The following is a 20,492-nucleotide window of genomic DNA, read 5'->3' as shown; positions in this document are numbered from 1 at the left end:
GATAGCGTAGTTGAGGTTGCATTATCACAGCAGAAGGGTTGCTATCATGTCACAATAAGCAAGAATTTTGCAATTACAGACAGTGAATTTGAGACTTATTTTTTCTGTTTGTGTGTCATATTTGAGAGGGTTGTCACTCAATGCAAAGAAATAAGTAATAAAAAAGAGACCAACGCACTTTAAGCTAGTGAAGGACTGGCTTTGCTTTGCTAGCGTCGTCGTTGCGGCACTGGTGCCTTAACGACCGTTTCATTTCGGTGCTACTGTTATGCATTTGTTTCTCTTTGATGCTCTGAAAACGGACGTTAGAATAACAGAAACACCGCTTCGCTGCATGTGACGCTAGTCAGCAGCTAACTTTAGCATACCGTTAGCTAGTAATGTTAGCTGGATTAAACACGGTTAAAATGCTGGCCAAAAAGTGTAATGTTGTGTGACTGTATTTCACTGTAGACGCGGGAGCGAACGAGAAGTCGAAGAGTGTTTACTTATATTTGTGTGTGTGTGTGAAAGAGAGAGAGAGAGAGAGAGAGATAGAGAGAGAGAGGCGCGGGAGCGATCGAGAAGTCGCAGAGTGTTTACTTATATTTGTGTGTGTGTGTGTGTGTGAGAGAGAGAGAGAGGGAGAGAGAGAGGCGCGGGAGCGATCGAGAAGTCGCAGAGTGTTTACATATATTTGTGTGTGTGTGTGTGTGAGGCGCAGGCGCGATCAAACAGTGGAAACATGTACAATTTACTAGTGAAATACGTTTTTGCTACTACTATATTATTAAATCATTCAATTTTGACCATATGGCCTAAAGTTTTTTTTCCCCCTTTTTTGCGATAATTAGGTTATGTCCATTTAGCTTTGTCCGTCAAACAAAATAAACAAACCATAAATACATGTTTCAGGACAGTTTTTGGGAAGAGGATAGAAATGTTTTTAGCCTTGTATTACTTACAATGCACTGAATTATTAGCTGAATTATGAAACATTTTTTAGATTTATATATATACCTATCTATAAAATGACTTGAAGATGATGTCAAGATACTATACAAAAAATACTAACATAACCTTTTATTTTTCCCCTTTTTTAGTCATTACAGTCTGATGGCTGAAAAGAAAACCACCCCCTTATGGCAGCGCTTTACCCAGCCAACACCAGGGAAGGCCAAATGCAATATATGCAGCAAGTTGGTAAGCATGGGGGCTGAGAAAGGCAAAAGTAAAAATACTACAAACATGTGGAATCACCTGAAGGCAAACCACATCCAGGATTACAAAGAGGTAGTAAAAGAAAAAGAAGATGCAGCGGCTGCTGCTTCCGCCAATCTCAGTCAGCCTACTGTAGCACAAATGTTCGATTCGCAAAGAAAATGGCAAAATTCTGACCCGAGGTAAAAAAAGATTGATACACAAATACTTGAAATGATTGCTACAGACAACCAGCCATTTACAGTCTCGGATGTTGGCTTTCGGCGTTTAATTGCAACACTGGAACCCCGGTATAGCCTCAAGACTGAAAAATATTACCGCACAGACATGCTGGAAAACATAATGAAAGGTGTGGAGAGGAAAATCAAAACACTGGTCACCTCAGAGAATGCTGGCCCTCATTTGGCGTTCACGACAGACTGTTGGTCTGGGGAGACGGAGTCGTTGATGAGTCTTACATGCCATTTCATTAATAGTGACTGGGAAAGAAAACAAGTGGTACTAAATGTTAAGGCCATGTCTGGCTCCCACACTGGAGAATACATCAGCAAGGTGCTCCTTAGCATGCTGAAACATTGGGACATCACCCCCGACAGAGTTGTGCTGGTGCTCCGAGACAGTGGTGCTAATATGATTAAAGGCCTCAGATTGGCAGAAATACCAGATCTCAGCCTCAGTGCACACACATTACAACTTGTGGTAAATGAGGGCATCAGCAGTCAGAGAGCAGTGGGGGACGTTATCGCCAAGTTAAAGACATGTGCTACACACTTCAGCCACTCTGTGCTCGCAAAACAGCGTCTGAGTGACATTCAAGAAGAACTTGACCTCCCCCGGCACAGCATAATTCAGGCTGTTCCCACCCGTTGGAACTCCACGTTGCACATGTTGCAGAGGATGCTGGAGCAGAAGCGTGCTCTGAACATTTATGCAGGAGAACATGGAAAGTTTACAACCCCAACTGCAGACCAGTGGGCCCTCATCTCAAATTTGATCGAGACACTGGGCCCCATTGAGGAAGTGACTTTTGAAATGAGTAAGGCAGAGGCGTCCGTCTCCTGCGTCATTCCCAGCATTGCTGTGCTGAAGATGGTGCTTCAGGCAGAGGGTCCCACTACGAGTGGTATCAAAACACTCAGGGAAACCATATTTCAAAGCTTGGAGAGGAGATTTTCAAAGATGGAGGAGAACAGATGTTTGGTGCTGGCGACGCTGCTGGATCCTCACTATAAGGGTCAGATCTTTGCAGTGGAGACACTGAATAAGGCCAAAGAGTGGGTGAAAGAAGAGAACGCCATCGTGTCTGAACAGTGCAAAACAGCCACCACTGGAGTCCAAAAATCTGATCCGAAACGGAGACGGGAGGAGGAGGAGGAGGAGGAAGAGGAAGAACAACCCAGTCCCTCTGGTCTTCTTGAACGGATGTACGCAAACACTTTGGGGGCACATGGTGGAACTCCTGCTGAAGAAAATGATGAGCAACACATCACTGAGCAGCTGGATCAGTACCTCCGAGAGCCACTGATTGACAGACAGACTGGTCTGCCACTAGAATGGTGGAAACAGAATGCATCCCGCCTACACCTTCTAGCACCACTTGCAAGAAAATTCCTTTGTCCACCGCCCTCCTCTGTTCCCAGCGAGAGAATATTCAGCGAGATTGGGATTATCTATGGAAAGAAGAGGAGCTGGCTCACAGGGGAACATGCAGAGCAGTTGTGTTTCCTGCACTACAACCTGCAGCTCTTAAACTGGGAGTATTGGCCTAAGAACTTTCAGTGGAGAATGGGTGGGCTGAAGAAGACTCAGGGTCTGGAAGTTGGATTAAAACTAAATATAATATTATGCACATTCCTATTTTTATTGTTGTTTACAAATCTTCCTTCCCTCAGAAACAAGGAGATATCTAAAGCAGAATATCTAATGCTGCTAAGTCAAGTGCACTCAACTTTTTATTCACTTAGTAACTCCAAGAATGTTTTAATTTAAAATGATTAGGTAGCCATAAGATTTATTGTGTTCACTTGTTACTTACTGTATATAGTTTTATTCAAACCTAAAACAAAGAAATCTTGCTGGTTGCTACTGTGTGTCAGCACTACTTTTGTTAAAATTGTTAATTTATTTGATTGTTCTCAGAAGTTTGATAAATGCTGCTAAGTGCACTAAACTTTATTTTTTTCGTTGAAGTTTATTTGACAGCTTATTTTCTTCTTACCTGTTTCGTTTATTTAATATATTTGTTATACATTATTTATACAATGTTTTTACATTATACATTTTTAATTTAAGTGTACAAGTTCAGATTGGTGTGTTCAATAAATGTTTTTGTTGAGAAATTTTGTCTATCTCAGTAATTATTTGTGTACTTAAATTATATCTTTCAAATAGAGGTTAAAAACAAGCACATATCAGCCAAATATCGGCCAAAATAAATCGGCAGCATTTATCAGCCATCGGCCGACCCGGATTTAAAAAAATCGGCATCGGCCTGAAAAAACTCATATCGGTCGACCTCTACTTAAAATTATGTGAAAGGAACTATGTACAAACTGTAATGTTAAGCTGGATATGTGTATGTAAATGTGAACATAATGGTCATACATATTTTTCTTCTTGTTTGTAGTTTTACAGAAAAAAATTGAGAAGCGAATCACCAGTAAAGTCACTAAAGTTATGAAGACTGCTTTCTGGAGTTCTTTTTTCAAGTTGTACGCTATCTGTTAAGCCTTTGCTTAAGCTACGCAATTGGTCAGAACAGAATAAGAACACTGCTAAGAATTAACTGAAGAGTAAAAAAATGCGTGATTCGTGTGTCTGCTAACTAAAATACAATCTTCATGATTTGGTTTCTCTTCACATACAAAACGGTTAGATGTTAGCGAACTACTTTGTTGTTATTAGGAAATCAAACTATATTTAGATTCATATAGACAAATTACAATGGTTGATAAAGATGGGTGTCATAGTGTCTGTCTTTATATTATTACTATGTTTTCTGTGTCATTTGAGAAATAATAGTCATTTTAAAGCATTTTAATAGTCTTTCAGCAGATATTCTGACTCAAACAATCTGTTTCTAGCAGCAAATACTTATAATAAAGTGAGATGTTCTGCTGATCCTGAATGGCTTGTTGAATGAGTATTGATAGTCTATGGCTCATCACTATTATCAGAGCAGCTGAAAAGCCTCTTTATTTCATGTCAATAGATCCTGTTTTCTCCTCATTCATTATGCTGATGTCTTCAGATCTGTAAATTCACACATTAAACTCTTTTTATTGTCAACAGATTTGAGCAAACGACACGATCAGCTATTGTGACATCTGCAAGATATAGGTAAGTTTTGGCATAATGGCTTTTATTTCAATAATCTGGATTTAAACACGTTTCATATAAAATATGATAAACAAAAACAAAATAAGTGAAACTCAATTGTTGCATTTTTTGTTTCTTGCAAATCTGTAAATGCATTTTTATAAGCTTTATTCTTTCATCTTTATTCTTTCATATATTTAGTGTCTGTTAATTGTTGTACTCCTTAATATCTTATAAAATTCTTGGCCAATATGTTAATGAGAGGTAAGATAAATGTAGGAATAAAGTATGTGGTTGAAAATTTTCCATTAATTTACTTAAAAGTTACTTCTCTAGATAGACATGTGACCATAAATAAGTAAAATGTGTAAATTAGAATAAAAACATTAACTCAGTAAGTGATTTCTTCTTGATTTTGTCAGATCTGCTCCTCCTCCTTCAGTGAAGCTCCTCCTCCTGCAATTCACCAATAAATGCTGGAATATTCCCATCAGCTACAAGTGAAGACGAGCATCAAACCATCAGGAAGAGCTGAAATCTGCAAAGACAGAGTTTATTGAAGGACAGTGAGAACATGAGAGATCCAGAACACTGCAGAATGAAACACACTGAAGAACAAAGAGGTTGGTGTTTATTCCTGATTCTTCATTAGTGAGGCTGAAGAACATTAAGGTTATAAAGCAGTTCATCAGATTTAGCTCTGTTATAGTAGGAAAAATCTAGTTGTGACTTAGAATTAAAGCAGCAAATAATATGAACCAGGTGCAAAAAAAAAAAATTTATCTGAGCATTTTTTTCTTTTTATTTTACATCTGGTTCACAATTACTGCAACCATGTTACCAAAATTATGTATATGTCTTAATACAGTTTTTGCGAATTCCAAAATATTGTTATTATCTTGCTAAAACACCAACATTTAAAAACAATTATCAAATAAATAGACTTTGCTACACGTGGTTTAGTTTGTGTAAAAACAGGGAATGTTAAAATTATAGCATTATTGTGTATTTTTAAAATGTTAATATTTTCGGTAGTTGCATAATTTATCAAATATTTAATAGTTCTCACTACAAAAATGTGATTTACTCATCCCTAAAGGGACATGGTGATGGAAAAACTATATGTCATTGTTTTTGCGTTCTTTAGGGTTGCAAATGAACAAAGACGTTTGCTTTCCTGCTCCAACCCCCTCTTTCTTACCACAAGGGCCATTAGTGATCCGTAAAGAAGTGCTGATAGTGATAAAGGTCTGTCGGCCAAGATCTGAGGTTTGCTAAATGTCACACCTTCAGTACGATGTGGGAAAGCTGTAATCTGCTGATTGGTCAGTTTAAATGTCTCACATTTGGTTTCAATCACATGTTCAAAAGGATTAAAGAAGATTGTGAGGCTTTGTCTACAGCTGGAGTTAATATGCGTTTTGGTCAGTTGGATCACAAGTATACAAGGGCCCATTCCCGTTTACACCTGGTGTTTCAAATCCATCTCTTTTATCCACTTTTGTTCTGTTTCTTTGAGGGGACGGTCTATGGGCTGGTAAATGTACGGGCTTTCAATATAAGGGGTGAAGTAAGCTCATGCAATTTGCATGTGAGCATGACCAGAGACAGACAGAAAAATAGAAGGTACAAGGCACACCAGCCCACAGCCTGTCGAATGCCAGGCGAAGCGGCACTCCTCTTCAGAGGATCTCTTTTCTCAGTATGGAAATCGCCTCGGTCGCCATGTGTGCGCAGCTTCCAAACGAGTGTGCGCAGTCACTGCTGAATTGCCTGAGTCAATTTTAGGGTAAGAGTGTGCTTCATCTGAGACTGCTTCAGCACTGGCTTCGCAATCGAGTCCCTGGCAGTATGCTTGGCTTACTGTTGTCAGGTTCCTAAGTGGGGCGAGAAGACTAAATCCTCCTCGCTCTCCTCTTATACCCTCTTCAGACCTCGCAGTGGTCTTATCAGCCCTGCAGAGAGCTCCCTTAGAGCCATCGTGATCAGTGGAGCTTAAGTTCCTGTTTATGAAGTCAGTGCTTCTGGTCACTTTGGCCTCCATCAAGAGGGCATTTTCGGTTGGTAAAGCGTGCCTGGAATTCGGGCCGGCTAACTCTCACATTATCTTGAGACCCCGGCCTGGATACATGCCAAAGGTTCCTACCACACCTTAGGGTTAGGGTGAACTTGCAAGCGATGCCCTCGGAGGAGGCAGACCCAGCCTTGGCACTGCTCTGTCCAGTATGCGCCCTCCGTGCTTATGTAGACAGAACGCAGTGTGTTTCAGGACCTCAGACCAGCTCTTTGTCTGTTATGGTGGGAAGCTGAAGGGAAAGGCTCTCTCCAAGCAAAGGTTGTCTCACTGGATAGTGAACGCCATTGTCTTGGCTTATCTGTGTGGCTTCCTCCTGGGCTCTAGCGCATGGCGCCTCGCTAACAGACATCTGCAGAGCTGCAGGCTGGGTGACACCCAACACTTTCGCGAGATTCTATAATCTCCAGGTAGAGCCAGTGTCCTCTCATGTACTCGCTTTCACTAGCCAGCAAGTAGGACCTGCTCGATGTCATCGCTTGCTGGGCCATTACACTCCACGGACTGGATGTGTGCGCTATTTCACTCAGATGAGTTCTTCTTAGAACCATGAGTTCTTCTTGGTTCCCCCGTTGGGCAACCCCCACATGTGTATTTCCACGGTAAGTCTCCATTGAAGACGTGTCTTTCCCGTGATTCGAGGTTGAAAAATTCCACCATGCGGGCTGGATACCTCTGAGGTTTCCATATGCATCCCACTCTCAGGTCATATGTGTGTTCTAAGTCCTCCCTACGGGTAGGCGCTGTGTTACATATTCCACCTGGGATATGCCACCCATTGTACCTTGGTTTTCCTACATTAAGCCTAGCACACGACAGGGAGCTCAGTATTGCGCAGGGCACTGGAAGACAGCCGCCGTGGCGTGATTAAATTGGGACCCCCATTTCGTGATTCACTGACGTAACTCGCAGTGATTGAACGAAAGGGAATGTCTTGGTTACATATATAATTCTTGTTCCCTGAGGAGGGAACGGAGACCTTACATCCCTCTGCCACAACCACTGTACCGCTGGAACGGTCTGGAGTTCAGTGTCCTTTTATACCTACACGGTGGGGCGAAGTTGCACTATGCAAATTCTGCAGACCCATGGCATTTCCCTTGCCATTGGCTCGTTTTGTAGAAGGTAATAGGCTTCTAAGCGAAACCTCCATTTCTTCATTCACTGATGTAACATTGCCGTTTCCCTCTTCAGGGAACGAGGGTTACATACAATGTTTTTTTGTCTTCAAATCAAACTTGGGTCTTCAGAAATGATGTAGAGAGAGAATTAAAAGATTTGCAGCAAGTTATAAATTATTGGTAATGCCTTTTTTTCTTCCTTTAAACTGATCAAGGATGATGTAATATGCAAATAAGACAAATGAGTATGAATATAATTCCTAATCTGCAGAAATCAAAAATAAATAAAAAATTATGTTTGTTTCCAATTTTACCTTTTGTATTTGCTGCACCAAGTATTTATCCAGCTAACAAAAAAAGTTCCCCAGAACGTCCCTAAATGGCCTCTGCAAACGTCCCCCAAACGTCTATGTTCCTCTTGATGTCTAGTGTCCGTTCACAGGACGTCCAGCGGCCATTCGGGACTTTTAGGGGACATACTGTACACTTTTTGTTTTACTTCTAGGCCAACCAAAGAAAACAGTATGATTGTAAGATTCAAATATGTTTACAAAATCATATTATTTTATTTTCCACAATTCTTGTAGATGAATTCTGCAGCAGGTGGTGATGCACAAGATTGCATTGGAGAGAAGATCTACCCCAGTGTTAAGATTAGACATGAAGAATCCCTATTATCAATTTTATGTTATGGTTTTAGGCACACCACAACAACAAAATCTGCCCTTAGTGTTTTATTAGACCTAATTAATCTACGTTGTCCAGAAGGAACAAATGGAGTACCCAGTAGTTAAGTAAAATCACCTTTATTTATATAGCGTTTTTTTTACAATACAGATTGTATCAAAGCAGCTTCACAGTGTTAACATGAAAATAATACAACAGAGATTGTTTCTAGAAGAAAACTTGCGTCATCGTCCACCTTAAGTAAGGCAGATCAATAATATTGTTGAATATAATCAAGCCAAAAGCCAAGGCAGTAGCCTATATATGTTTCTTAAAATCTGATTGCAACTCTTTTGAGATTATGTAAATCTGCCCTGAATGTCATCATTACTTCAGAAATGAAATCCCAGCTGTGCCTCATGTGGTTCTGAACCCGGGGATATGAATTCACTTGTTAAATCAGGTGACATTTTTATGAAAGTATCAATTAGAAAACAATTGGAAGAAAAGATGTCAGATTCAACATTTAGATCAGCGTTGGATTACAAATGGACCACGGCTAAAAGCTGTTCAAGATATATTTGATGGTGCCTTGTATAAAGCTGTAGATCCCCTAAATGATCCGGACCAGTTGAACATTTCACTTACTTGGAATGTTGTTGGTATCCCCATTTTTAAAGCGTCTCCCTTCCACATTTGGCCAATCCAAATTATAATTGACGGGCTTCCCCCAGACATGAGAAGCAGATGTGCTGCTGGCTGGTTAGTGGTTTGGTGCATCTAAGCCCAAAATGAATTATTTTATGCAGCCATTTGTCAATAATTCAGCAAGAGCAGGAATGTACAAAGCTTGAATGTTCGTGTGTTTAATCTTGTCTGTGTGTTGCTCACTGCACTGTCCAAAATATAAAACAATTTAATGGGGACATGGAATTAAACATGGAATTAGCTTTCACTGTTATGCTGACGATACTGAGCTGAATAGTTCTTCACACCCTGACGAAACTTACCAATTCACTAAATTAACGGAATGCATAGCTGATATAAAAAATTGGATGACTAGTAATTTCCTACTACTAAATTCTGAAAAAACAGAGATTCTAATTATTGGACAAAAAACTTCCTCACGTAATAATCTAGAATACTGTCTAACACTTGATGGCTGTTCTGTCAAGTCTTCGTCGTCGGTTAGGAACCTGGGTGTGCTCTGATACCAATCTTTCATTTGAAAGTCACGTGTCTATTATCTCTAAAACCGCATTTTTCCATCTTAAAAATATATCTAAATCACGCCATATGCTCTCATTGACACATGCGGAGTTCATGCGTTCATGACCTCAAGGCTAGATTATTGTAATGCTCTACTGGGTGGATGCCCTGCACGCTTAATAAACAAACTACAGCTGGTCCAAAATGCAGCAGCTCGAGTTCTAAGCAGAACCAGGAAGTATGACCATATTAGCCCACTTCTGTCAACACTGCACTGGCTCCCTATTAAACATCACATACATTTTAAACTATTGCTGATTACTTACAAAGCACTAAATGGTTTATCTCCGCAGTACTTAAGCGAGCTCTTAACGCACTATAGTCCTACACGTCTATTGCGATCTCAAAATTCCGGCCAGTTAAAGGTGCTATAAGCGATGTCATTCAATCATTCACACAAATTGTCGCCCTACTGTGAATTTGCGTGATCATTTAACGTTACAATAGAGATTGATCACTAGCTGCTAGAAACATATATGTTGTACTCACCAAAGTTAACGCTGACTGCATAGTTTTAGCTAATTAACGTTAAATCCTTGTGTTGGTTTGGCGAACATGAACGTCAATTTAGAAAGAAAAATGGATTTACTCACCTGTTCTGCAAAAACAGAGGAACTGAATGTCAGATTGGAATCCCTTCTGCCGGCGGTGTTCTCCCACCTTTCGAAGGTTTTTCCGATGTAAATTCGGTACTTCGCGCGTTCCTTATCCTTGTCCCTCTTCTTTGCAATTTGTTGATCGGAACGTCGTCTCTTTGGTCGTGTGTCGGCCATAATTCAAACTTCCCTCTTCATGCTTCTCTCTCCTTCACACCCCCTTCATGTGTACGCGCACTAACCTAAAAAAATGTGTGACATCGCTTATATCGGTAGATCCCAGGCCCGGGGTGGGTAATCGGGAGAATCGGGAGAATTCCCGGTGGGCCGCTTCAATTTTGGGCCGGTCGAGGATTGTTTGGGGTTTTTTTTTGTTTGTTTTACATTTGTCACGTTAGTTACATTAGGCTACACGTTCCGCATTCTGACACCGCAGCGCGCAGCCTCTGCATGGGTTGTACCATGAGAGGGAGTTCTCCCCTCCCCTCCCATAGAGTTGGTTGGGACCATAGCCCGTCTTTTCCAAAACGTTTTCTCAGGTAGGCTACCACGGCACCGCCGGCGCCTACCGATAGCTGGGCCCGGCCCGGCCCTATGGCGGAAAGTCAATGACAAAATTAACGGAGCGCACAACTGATGCTTGGCGCGCGCAGTAAATGACATTCGCGAGAGGATAACAGATCTACAAGCGAGGAAACGGGAACTCGCGAGCTCATTCAAACCCTGCGCGCGCGCATGACATCTCCTCTGCACGCAATACAAGCCCTCGCGCGCGCATGATCATTCCCCGCGCTCTTGATCTCCTGCTTTTGCTCGCTCGAACGCTTTTATTTTTGGCAGTCGATGGGCGGGACTTACTGTTTTAATAACCTCAAATGTCATTAGGTATCACGTTTTTTTATTAAAAAAGCATGCCTTATTTTTGAATATTTTTTAATACAAATAAATCTGTAAACATTAGTTCAATATGCCTTTTTGTGGAAGAGTGGGATACATTTCAAATGCTTTCTTTCTTTCTTTCTTTCTTTCTTTCTTTTTTTCTTTCTTTCTTTCTTTCTTTCTTTCTTTCTGCTTTTGTTAATTTATCAACCTATCCTTGTGGAATAGTGGAACATTTTTTGTTAACTTCTCAGCTTAAGTGAATTTTTATTTAACCTTTACATTATTTCTTGCACCATGTTATTAATAAAAACTACACAATGGTAAGAGCTGAACTGTTGCTTCATTTATCCAATTTGGAAAAAATGCTAATTTGGAATTCCACCATGGAAAAAGAGGGCCGGTCTTGGGCCTGAAACTCCCGGGCTGAAAAGTGGCCCCACTCCGGCCCTGGTAGATCCTTTTCCTATTTAGCACCAAAACTTTGGAACAGTCTTCCTAACATTGTCTGGGAAGCAGACACACTCTGTCAGTTCAAAGCTAGATTAAAGACACATCTCTTTGACCTAGCATTCACATAACACATTATAGACTTCTATAATTCAATGTTAGGCTGCATAGATCAGGTCAGCCAGAACCGGGAACACTTCCCATAAATCCTGATGTACTCGTTACATCATAAGAAGAATGGCATCTACGCTAATTTTAGTGTCTTTGTTTATCCCGAGGTCTTCCCGCAGCCTGCCGGATCCAGGCCGTATCCAGATCTGATGAAGGACCTTCGCCTGGACCCGATGACAACGCAGTGCTGAAGTGCCAACTAGTCTCTCCCTATGGAGGATCCCGTTACGACGGAAGCGAATCAATCAAAACTGACTTTAGCTGGAAAATAACTTTATTAAAGAACCGCTATAAAGCCAAAACAATCTCTGTTAAATTAAATTTTCTTAAATTATACGCTTATCTCTGTAAAGCTGCTTTGAAACAATCTACATTGTTAAAAGCACTATATAAATGAAGATGACTTGACTTGACTTATTAGGAAATCAAACTATATTTAGATTCATATAGACAAATTACAATGGTTGATAAAGATGGGTGTCATAGTATCTGTCTTTATATTATTACTATGTTTTCTGTGTCATTTGAGAAATAATAGTCATTTTAAAGCATTTTAATAGTCTTTCAGCAGATATTCTGACTCAAACAATCAGTTTCAAGCAGTAAATACTTATAATAAAGTGAGATGATCTGCTGATCCTGAATGGCTTGTTGAATGAGTATTGATAGTCTATGGCTCATCACTATTATCAGAGCAGCTGAAAAGCCTCTTTATTTCATGTCAATAGATCCTGTTTTCTCCTCATTCATTATGCTGATGTCTTCAGATCTGTAAATTGACACATTAAGCTCATTTTATTGTCAACAGATTTGAGCAAACGACACGATCAGCTATTGTGACATCTGCAAGATATAGGTAAGTTTCATAACACTTTTTTATTTCAATAATCTGGATTTAAACACGTTTCATATAAAATATGATAAACAAAAACAAAACAAGTGAAACACAATTGATGCTTTATTTGTTTATATTTGGTGTCTGTTAATTGTTGTACTCCTTAATTTTTTTATATATATTTTTTTGCCAATATGTTAATGAGAGGTAAGATAAATGTAGGAATAAGTATGAGGTTGACACTTTTCCATTAATTTACTTAAAAGTTACTTCTCTAGATAGATAGATATGTGACCATAAATAATTAAAATGTGTGAATTAGAATAAAAACAAACTCAGTAAGTGATTTCTTCTTGATTTTGTCAGATCTGCTCCTCCTCCTTCAGTGAAGCTCCTCCTACTTCAGTGAAGCCCCTCCTCCTTCAGTGAAGCTCCTCCCACTGCAATTCACCAATAAATGCTGGAATATTCCCATCAGCTACAAGTGAAGACGAGCATCAAACCATCAGGAAGAGCTGAAATCTGCAAAGACAGAGTTTATTGAAGGACAGTGAGAACATGAGAGATCCAGAACACTGCAGAATGAAACACACTGAAGAACAAAGAGGTTGGTGTTTATTCCTGATTCTTCATTAGTGAGGCTGAAGAACATTAAGGTTATAAAGCAGTTCATCAGATTTAGCTCTGTTATAGTAGGAAAAATCTAGTTGGCAAACTAAAGCAGCAAATAATAAGAACCAGGTGCAATTTTATTTTTTAACAAGGATGTTTGTTATCTGTAAGTCAATATTAGTATAATCTGAGCATTTTTTTCTGTTTATTTTACATCTGGTTCACAATTACTGCAACCATGTTACCAAAATTATGGATATGTTTAAATACAGTTTTTGCGCATTCCATTATTATCTTGCTAAAACACCAACATTTAAAAACAATGATCAAATAAATAGTCTTTGCTACACGTGGTTTAGTTTGTGTAAAAACAGGGAGTGTTAAAGTTATAGCATTATTGCGTATTTTTTAAAATGTTAATATTTTAGGTAGTTGCATAGTTTATCAAATATTTAATAGTTCTCACTGCAAAAATGTGATTTATTCAGAGCCCCTAAAGGGACATGGTGATGGAAAAACTATATTTCATTGTTTTTGCGTTCTTTAGGGTTGCAAATGAACAAAGACGTTTGCTTTCCTGCTCCAACCCCCTCTTTCTTACCACAAGGGCCATTAGTGATCCGTAAAGAAGTGCTGATAGTGATAAAGGTCTGTCGGCCAAGATGTGTGTGTACATCTGAGGTTTGCTAAATGTCACACCTTCAGTACGATGTGGGAAAGCTGTAATCTGCTGATTGGTCAGTTTAAATGTCTCACATTTGGTTTCAATCACATGTTCAAAAGGATTAAAGAAGATTGTGAGGCTTTGTCTACAGCTGGTGTTAAGATGCGTTTTGGTCAGTTGGATCACAAGTATACAAGGGCCCATTCCCGTTTACACCTGGTGCTTCAAATCCATCTCTTTTATCCACTTTTGTTCTGTTTCTTTGAGGGGACGGTCTATGGGCTGGTAAATGTACAGGCTTTGAATATAATGGGTGAAATAAGCTCATGCAATTTGCATGTGAGCATGACCAGAGACAGACAGAAAAATATACGAAGAGTTTTGTTTCTGCTCTTAAAGCTGCAAGTCCACGTCAAACACAGAGTTTTCCTTCTTCAAACCAAACTTGGGTCTTCAGCCAACAAAGTTTAAATGCCGTCTGGCTACAGCGCTTCCCATAATGTTTACGCATTTGTGTCTGTTTGAACACACTCGACCACATGAGCGTCTACACTACCAAAGCAATCCGGTTAAATGTGTTTTCGACAACCTCTGGAAGTGGTCAAAAGTGGACAAGCTCAAATTGTTTTAGACCCTGTTTACACCAGTGTTTAGCACGTCCACTTGTGATCGTTTTTTTCACTACATAATTTATCTTTTATTGATTTACTGAGCACTTATTTAACTTTAATTTCAGGCCCGATGGATGAGAATGAAGAAGTGAATGAAGTGGAGAAACATCAAAGAAGATCTCAGAAATCTTTCACTTGCACTCAGTGTGGAAAGAGTTTCACACGCAAACGGAGTCTCGATGTTCACATGAGGATCCACACTGGAGAGAAACCGTTCACATGTGATCAGTGTGGGAAGAGCTTTGCACGACAAGGAAACCTTCAGGAACACATGAAGATCCACACTGGAGAGAAACTGCACAAATGTGATCAATGTGGCAAAACATTTTTGAGGGCTTCAGACCTGAAGAGCCACATGACAGTTCATTCACAGGAGAAACCACATTCATGTTCTTTGTGTGGAAAGAGTTTTTCACGTCTGCAGGATTTAAAAGGACATCAGAAAATACACACTGGTGTAAGAAATCACATGTGCTTTGAGTGTGGGAAGACTTTTATCACAGCTGAAGTTTTGAAACGGCACCAGAGAATTCACACTGGAGAGAAACCTTACAAGTGTTCACACTGCGACAAGACATTCAGTGACTCAGGATCCCTGAAAAAACACAAGAGGATCCACACTGGAGAGAAACCCTTCACATGTGATCAGTGTGGGAAGAGTTTTACACAACAAGGACACCTTAAGTCTCACATGAGGATCCACACTGGAGAGAAACCGTATCACTGCACTGCATGTGGGAAGAGCTTCACTCATTCATCTAATCTACACAGTCACACAAAAACTCACATTAAGTAGCTTATCTTCAGTTCCAGCACTTTCAAGTGTGATGCCACCTCTCTTTCCTATTAGTTTGTCTAAACCAGCCTCAACCACGGCTGTAGCCAGTTATGAAGTCCAGACTTCAGTATATTTCCGAGGTGTATATAACAAAGGTTGTAAAATAATTCTCTAATATAGTATTAACTCTACTTTAGTGCTGCAAGGATATTGCACAGCTCCAAGATCTTCTCGTCTGAGCTCTGCGGTCTGTCGCCGCTCATCAACATCAGAATATTGAGATGACCAATCAAATTAAAGTAGACAGGCTTTATGTTCACAGAAGCTGCTGAGCGCATGTTCTAGTGCTTCAGTTAACAGTCATGAAGTGTGAGATTAAATATAGCTAAACTAAACATTTCATATTTGACAGCTATTTTAGGATAGAAATGTTAAACAACCGACAAAAATAATCAGGAAAACTGATGTATATAAATATCAGTTGAGCCTATGTTTATGACCCCGAACCCCCTGAACTACCTCATATCTGGGATGCCGGTGATTCTAGAACTCTACAGCCCTGGCCACAACCATCGACAGTATAAAAGAAACATTGTCAACATTTGTCACATTAAATAGTTTATATTTAACTGTGAGATTCACATCAACTCAAAGATAAAGTTCCTTCTCAAAGAGCAATATCGCATATATAATTTTGCTTAATATAATCTATGTTTAAAAGTACAAGTGTTTTTTTTTTAAACATTTTTTACTAACTGTTCTTGCTCAGGAAGCTGAAGAAGAGGCTGATTGAGATGCTTTGCCCTCTTGTTAGTCAATAAAGAGAGAAATCTGTCTTATTTCCTTCCAATTTTACTTTCTTTTTGTATTTTGTGCACCCAGGCCCGGCCCTAACCAATTTGGTGCCCTAGGCAAGATTTTAAGTGGCGCCCCCTTGCATCGCAGTACAGTACTTGCACTGTTAGTGTACATATACTCACAAGAAACTTAATAGCTTTGTTTTAGACATTCTTTTATTTAAAGGTTGGGTAGGTCAGAATTGTCTAAAAAAAACTTTTATTCAAATTTGTTTAAACTGTCTTTATATACCAATACATAATTAAAATGCAAGTACTCTGAAATAGAGAGTATAAAAAATTGAGTGACTCTAGTGTATTTAATCTTCAATAAACACAGCTCATTAATTCCATTCACTCCCACCTAAAAACGGGTGCTCGACTGCGCGCACGTGGGCAGAGCCAGTAATAGCGGCGGTAGTCATGGCGACGGAGAGTGACAGTCGCGCAAGCCAATCACTTGTTTCGTCCCGGTAGGAATTAATGAGCTGTGTTTTTTGAAGATTAAATACACTATAGTCACTCAATTTTTATACTCTCTTTTTCAAAGTACTTACATTTTAATTATGTATTGGTATATAAAGACAGTTTAAGCCAATTTGAAAAAAAGTTCTTTAGACAATTCTTACCTACCCAACCTTTAACTAAAACAATTGCACATTCAAAATACTAATTATAATAATAATAATTAAAGAAACAAATAAAAAAATGAACTCAATATATGAAATACAATATAGATAGCTTACTTATTATTTTAATACTCCCGAAATGAAAAGTGTAAACAAGTGACATTAACTTATATACAATAGAAATACGGCACTGTGCAAAATAAGACATTAGTATATTATCTTATCTATCTTATATATCTTATCTATTTGTATCTTTAAGTAGACACAGAAATACTACAAGGATTTGAATAAAAAAAATGAAAAGATGATCTTAAAAAGAGCTCTATTGGTGTTTTTGGTCCTGCCTTAAATTACTAATATTTACACATTTGTCCGAGGAAGGTACTCATATTACTATTTTCCATAATAATAGCGCTAGGCTTATCTGTTAGAACCATTGACTGTTAATATTTTGGTTAGAACTAGCAGATAGCGCTGGTTATTTATAGATTAACGTTAGCTAACCACCATGTATGCTAATGACTAATGGCATTATTGATCATCTTTCTGTAACATCAAAATAATATCATTAACATCATCTTTACTGTAACATTACCTTTGTCTTTGTCGCGTTTTTCCTCCTTTTCTTTTTTTCCTCCCCTGGGCACCAGATAATTTGGGACGCTTTGACATATTAACTTTTTTTGACGCAATAAAAACGAAAAACGAATGGTGGCCGCGGGTAAAAGAAGTCTGATTGGTGGAAGTGTATGATCCCTTCAACTCCCCCCTGGTCACGTTAAAGTAAGAATTTATAAGAGAAAGTCAATGCCATTAGAAAAATTTGATCACAAAAAAAAAAGAAAGAAAGAAAGTCAATGCCATGTACATCCCATTATTGCTCCACTCGTTGCAGTGTTAATGAAGTACAATAAAAGCGGAAAGTTCCTTACGCGGCTCTGGCGCCCCCCTTAGGGTATACGGCGCCGGCGCCCTTAGCATTTGCCTATACTGCCTATGCCACGGGCCGGCCCTGTGTGCACCAAGTATTAAACTTTTATTGTCCATTTTTGTATGCTCCTCCTTGCATCAAGAATAAATAATTTGATAATTTTACTTTATTACATCTAAAAGTCATGCTGAGTAGAAATACATAATTATGTTTCTCTTGGTCCCTTCAAAGTTGCATTGGATTTTCTCCTCAGCGTAAAGGTTAAGAGGCCCATCTATCACTGTTTTACATGTTTGAGGAGTTAGTTTCTAGAGTAAATATATAGGCTTTAATCTGTATGTTTACACAGCCATTTTTTTTTAAAAATTACGTTTCGTGTGTGTTCGGCCAATCAGCCGAAATTAAGTAAAAAAGTAAATTAGTTCCTCCAAAAGGAGTTCCTAGAACGAAAATCATTCCTGGTTTCCAGGTGCGAACACGCCAAAATTGGGGTACTTCCACCAATAGTTCTATGAACTATGAAAAGGTTCCTTCGGTGCGAAAGCCTCTAATGTCACACCTAAAGTATGATGTGGGAAGCTGTAATCTGCTGATTGGTCAGTTTAAATGTCTCACGTTTGGTTTTAGTCACATGGTCAGGAAGGGATGAAATAAGATTGTAAAGCTTTGTTTAGAGCTGGTGTTAAGATGCATTTTGGTCAATTGGATCACAAGTATACCAAGGGCCCATTCACGTTTACACCTGGTGTTTTAATCTGTCTCTTTTGTCTACTTTCAACCACATCTGTCCAGATTTCTTCGAGGTAGGGTCTGTGGGCCAGTTAATATATGGGATTTCTCAATTCTTTTATCTATTGGATTAAATAAGCTCACACAATTTGTATGTGAACGCAACTGGAGAAAAACATACAGATCTGCTCTTAAAGCTGCAAGTCCAAGTCAAACACAGAGTTCCCTTTCGTTCAGTCACAGCGATTTACGTGAGTGAATGACGTGATGGGGGTATCACTTAGAAGCCTATCACCTTCGAGTTCTAGAAAACCGAGGGAACTAACAAGGGAAATGTCATGGGTCTGCGAAATTTGCGTAGCGCAACTCTGCCACTACGAGACAGTCGGCTCTCCAGTGTGTTGCTGCAACGACACACTCCAGCGAGATCATATTGCTTGCTGCTGATCTGTGCAGTGATCTGCCAACAGTGTGTGTTCTTCTCCTTGGGCGCTTCAGCACTCAGCACTTTTTAAAGATGTCTCGCCCATGCACTTCTGGGTGCGGTCGGTTCGTTTTGCCATCTGATGGGCACAATCGCTGCCTAGCGTGTTTGGGTTTAGATCACGCTCAGGCAGCGTTTATGGAGTGAACATGACCATTGCGGTGCTGCGTTGACCTCCATAGAGTCCCCTCTACCAAACCCCAATCTATCCTCTCCGCGAGAGGTGATACTTTGGCTGGTGGCCAGGGTGACTTGAGGGTGACGGTGTGGAATAAAGCCCCGACGATACTTCCTCGGGCCACAGCCCACTTTTGTGCACCGCAACCCACGAGTGTTTAAGCTGAGATCGTGGGACCGCCAAGGCACACCAGCCCGCAGCCTGTCGAATGCCAGGCGAAGCGGCACTCCTCTTCAGAGGATCTCTTTTCTCAGTATGGAAATCACCTCGGTCGCCATGTGTGCGCAGCTTCCAAACGAGTGTGCGCAGTCACTGCTGAATTGCCTGAGTCAATTTTAGGGTAAGAGTGTGGTTCCACTGAAGTTATTTCAGAGGCTCCTGGGGCATATGGCGTCCGCAGCGGAAGCCACACCGCTCGGACTACTTCATCTGAGACTGCTTCAGCACTTGCTTCGGAATCGAGTCCCTGGCAGTATGCTTGGATTACTGTTGTCAGGTTCCTAAGGGGGGCGAGAAGACTAAATCCTCCTCGCTCTCCTCTTATACCCTCTTCAGATCTGGAAGTGGTCTTATCAGCCCTGCAGAAAGCTCCCTTAGAGCCATCGTGATCAGTGGAGCTTAAGTTCCTGTTTATGAAGTCAGCGCTTCTGGTCACTTTGGCCTCCATCAAGAGGGCAGGGGACCTGCAGGCATTTTCGGTTGGTAAAGCGTGCCTGGAATTCGGGCCGGCTAACTCTCACATTATCTTGAGACCCCGGCCTGGATACATGGCCAAGGTTCCTACCACTCCTTTCAGGGATTAGGTGGTGAATTTGCAAGCGATGCCCTCGGAGGAGGCACACCCAGCCTTGGCACTGCTCTGTCCAGTATGCGCCCTCCGTGCTTATGTAGACAGAACGCAGTGTTTCAGGACCTCAGACCAGCTCTTTGTCTGTTATGGTGGGAAGCTGAAGGGAAAGGCTCTCTCCAAGCAAAGGTTGTCTCACTGGATAGTGAACGCCATTGTCTTGGCTTACCAGATGCAGGGTCGTCCATGCCCCCTAGTGAAGGCACACTCCACCAGGAGTGTGGCTTCCTCCTGGGCTCTAGCGTATGGCGCCTCGCTAACAGACATCTGCAGAGCTGCAGGCTGGGTGACACCCAACACTTTTGCGAGATTCTATAATCTCCAGGTAGAGCCAGTGTCCTCTCAAGTACTCGCTTTTACTAGCCAGCAAGTAGGACCTGCTCGGTGTCATCGCTTGCTGCGCCATTACACTCCACGGACTGGATGTGTGCGCTATTTCACTCAGATGAGTTCTTCTTAGACCCTGAGTTCCTCCTGCACTGTTGATGCCGTCACCAGAGTGTATGCCCGCTCGGTCAGCCCTTGTGATTGGCTAGGTGCCTTCATGTGCATGG

At 40.4% G+C, this 20,492-nt stretch overlaps 1 protein-coding gene across 1 annotated transcript; it reads left to right on the top strand.

Moving 5' to 3' along the window:
* Positions 1-1,188: 1,188 nt before the first annotated feature.
* Positions 1,189-20,256, top strand: LOC311085956 (zinc finger BED domain-containing protein 4-like; the record flags this gene model as incomplete). Its single annotated transcript, XM_084118576.1, has 3 exons — positions 1,189-1,321; positions 1,427-3,010; positions 20,111-20,256. The coding sequence occupies 3 exons, from the start codon at positions 1,189-1,191 to the stop codon at positions 20,254-20,256; spliced, it is 1,863 nt and encodes a 620-aa protein (XP_083974702.1).
* Positions 20,257-20,492: the final 236 nt, after the last annotated feature.

The sequence above is a fragment of the Abramis brama genome (genome assembly GCF_963993115.1).
Source record: "Abramis brama genome assembly, chromosome: 6".
Classification (NCBI taxonomy): Eukaryota; Metazoa; Chordata; class Actinopteri; order Cypriniformes; family Leuciscidae; genus Abramis; species Abramis brama.
Note: the sequence above shows the minus strand (reverse complement) of the source record. Positions and strands in the feature narration are given on the sequence as shown.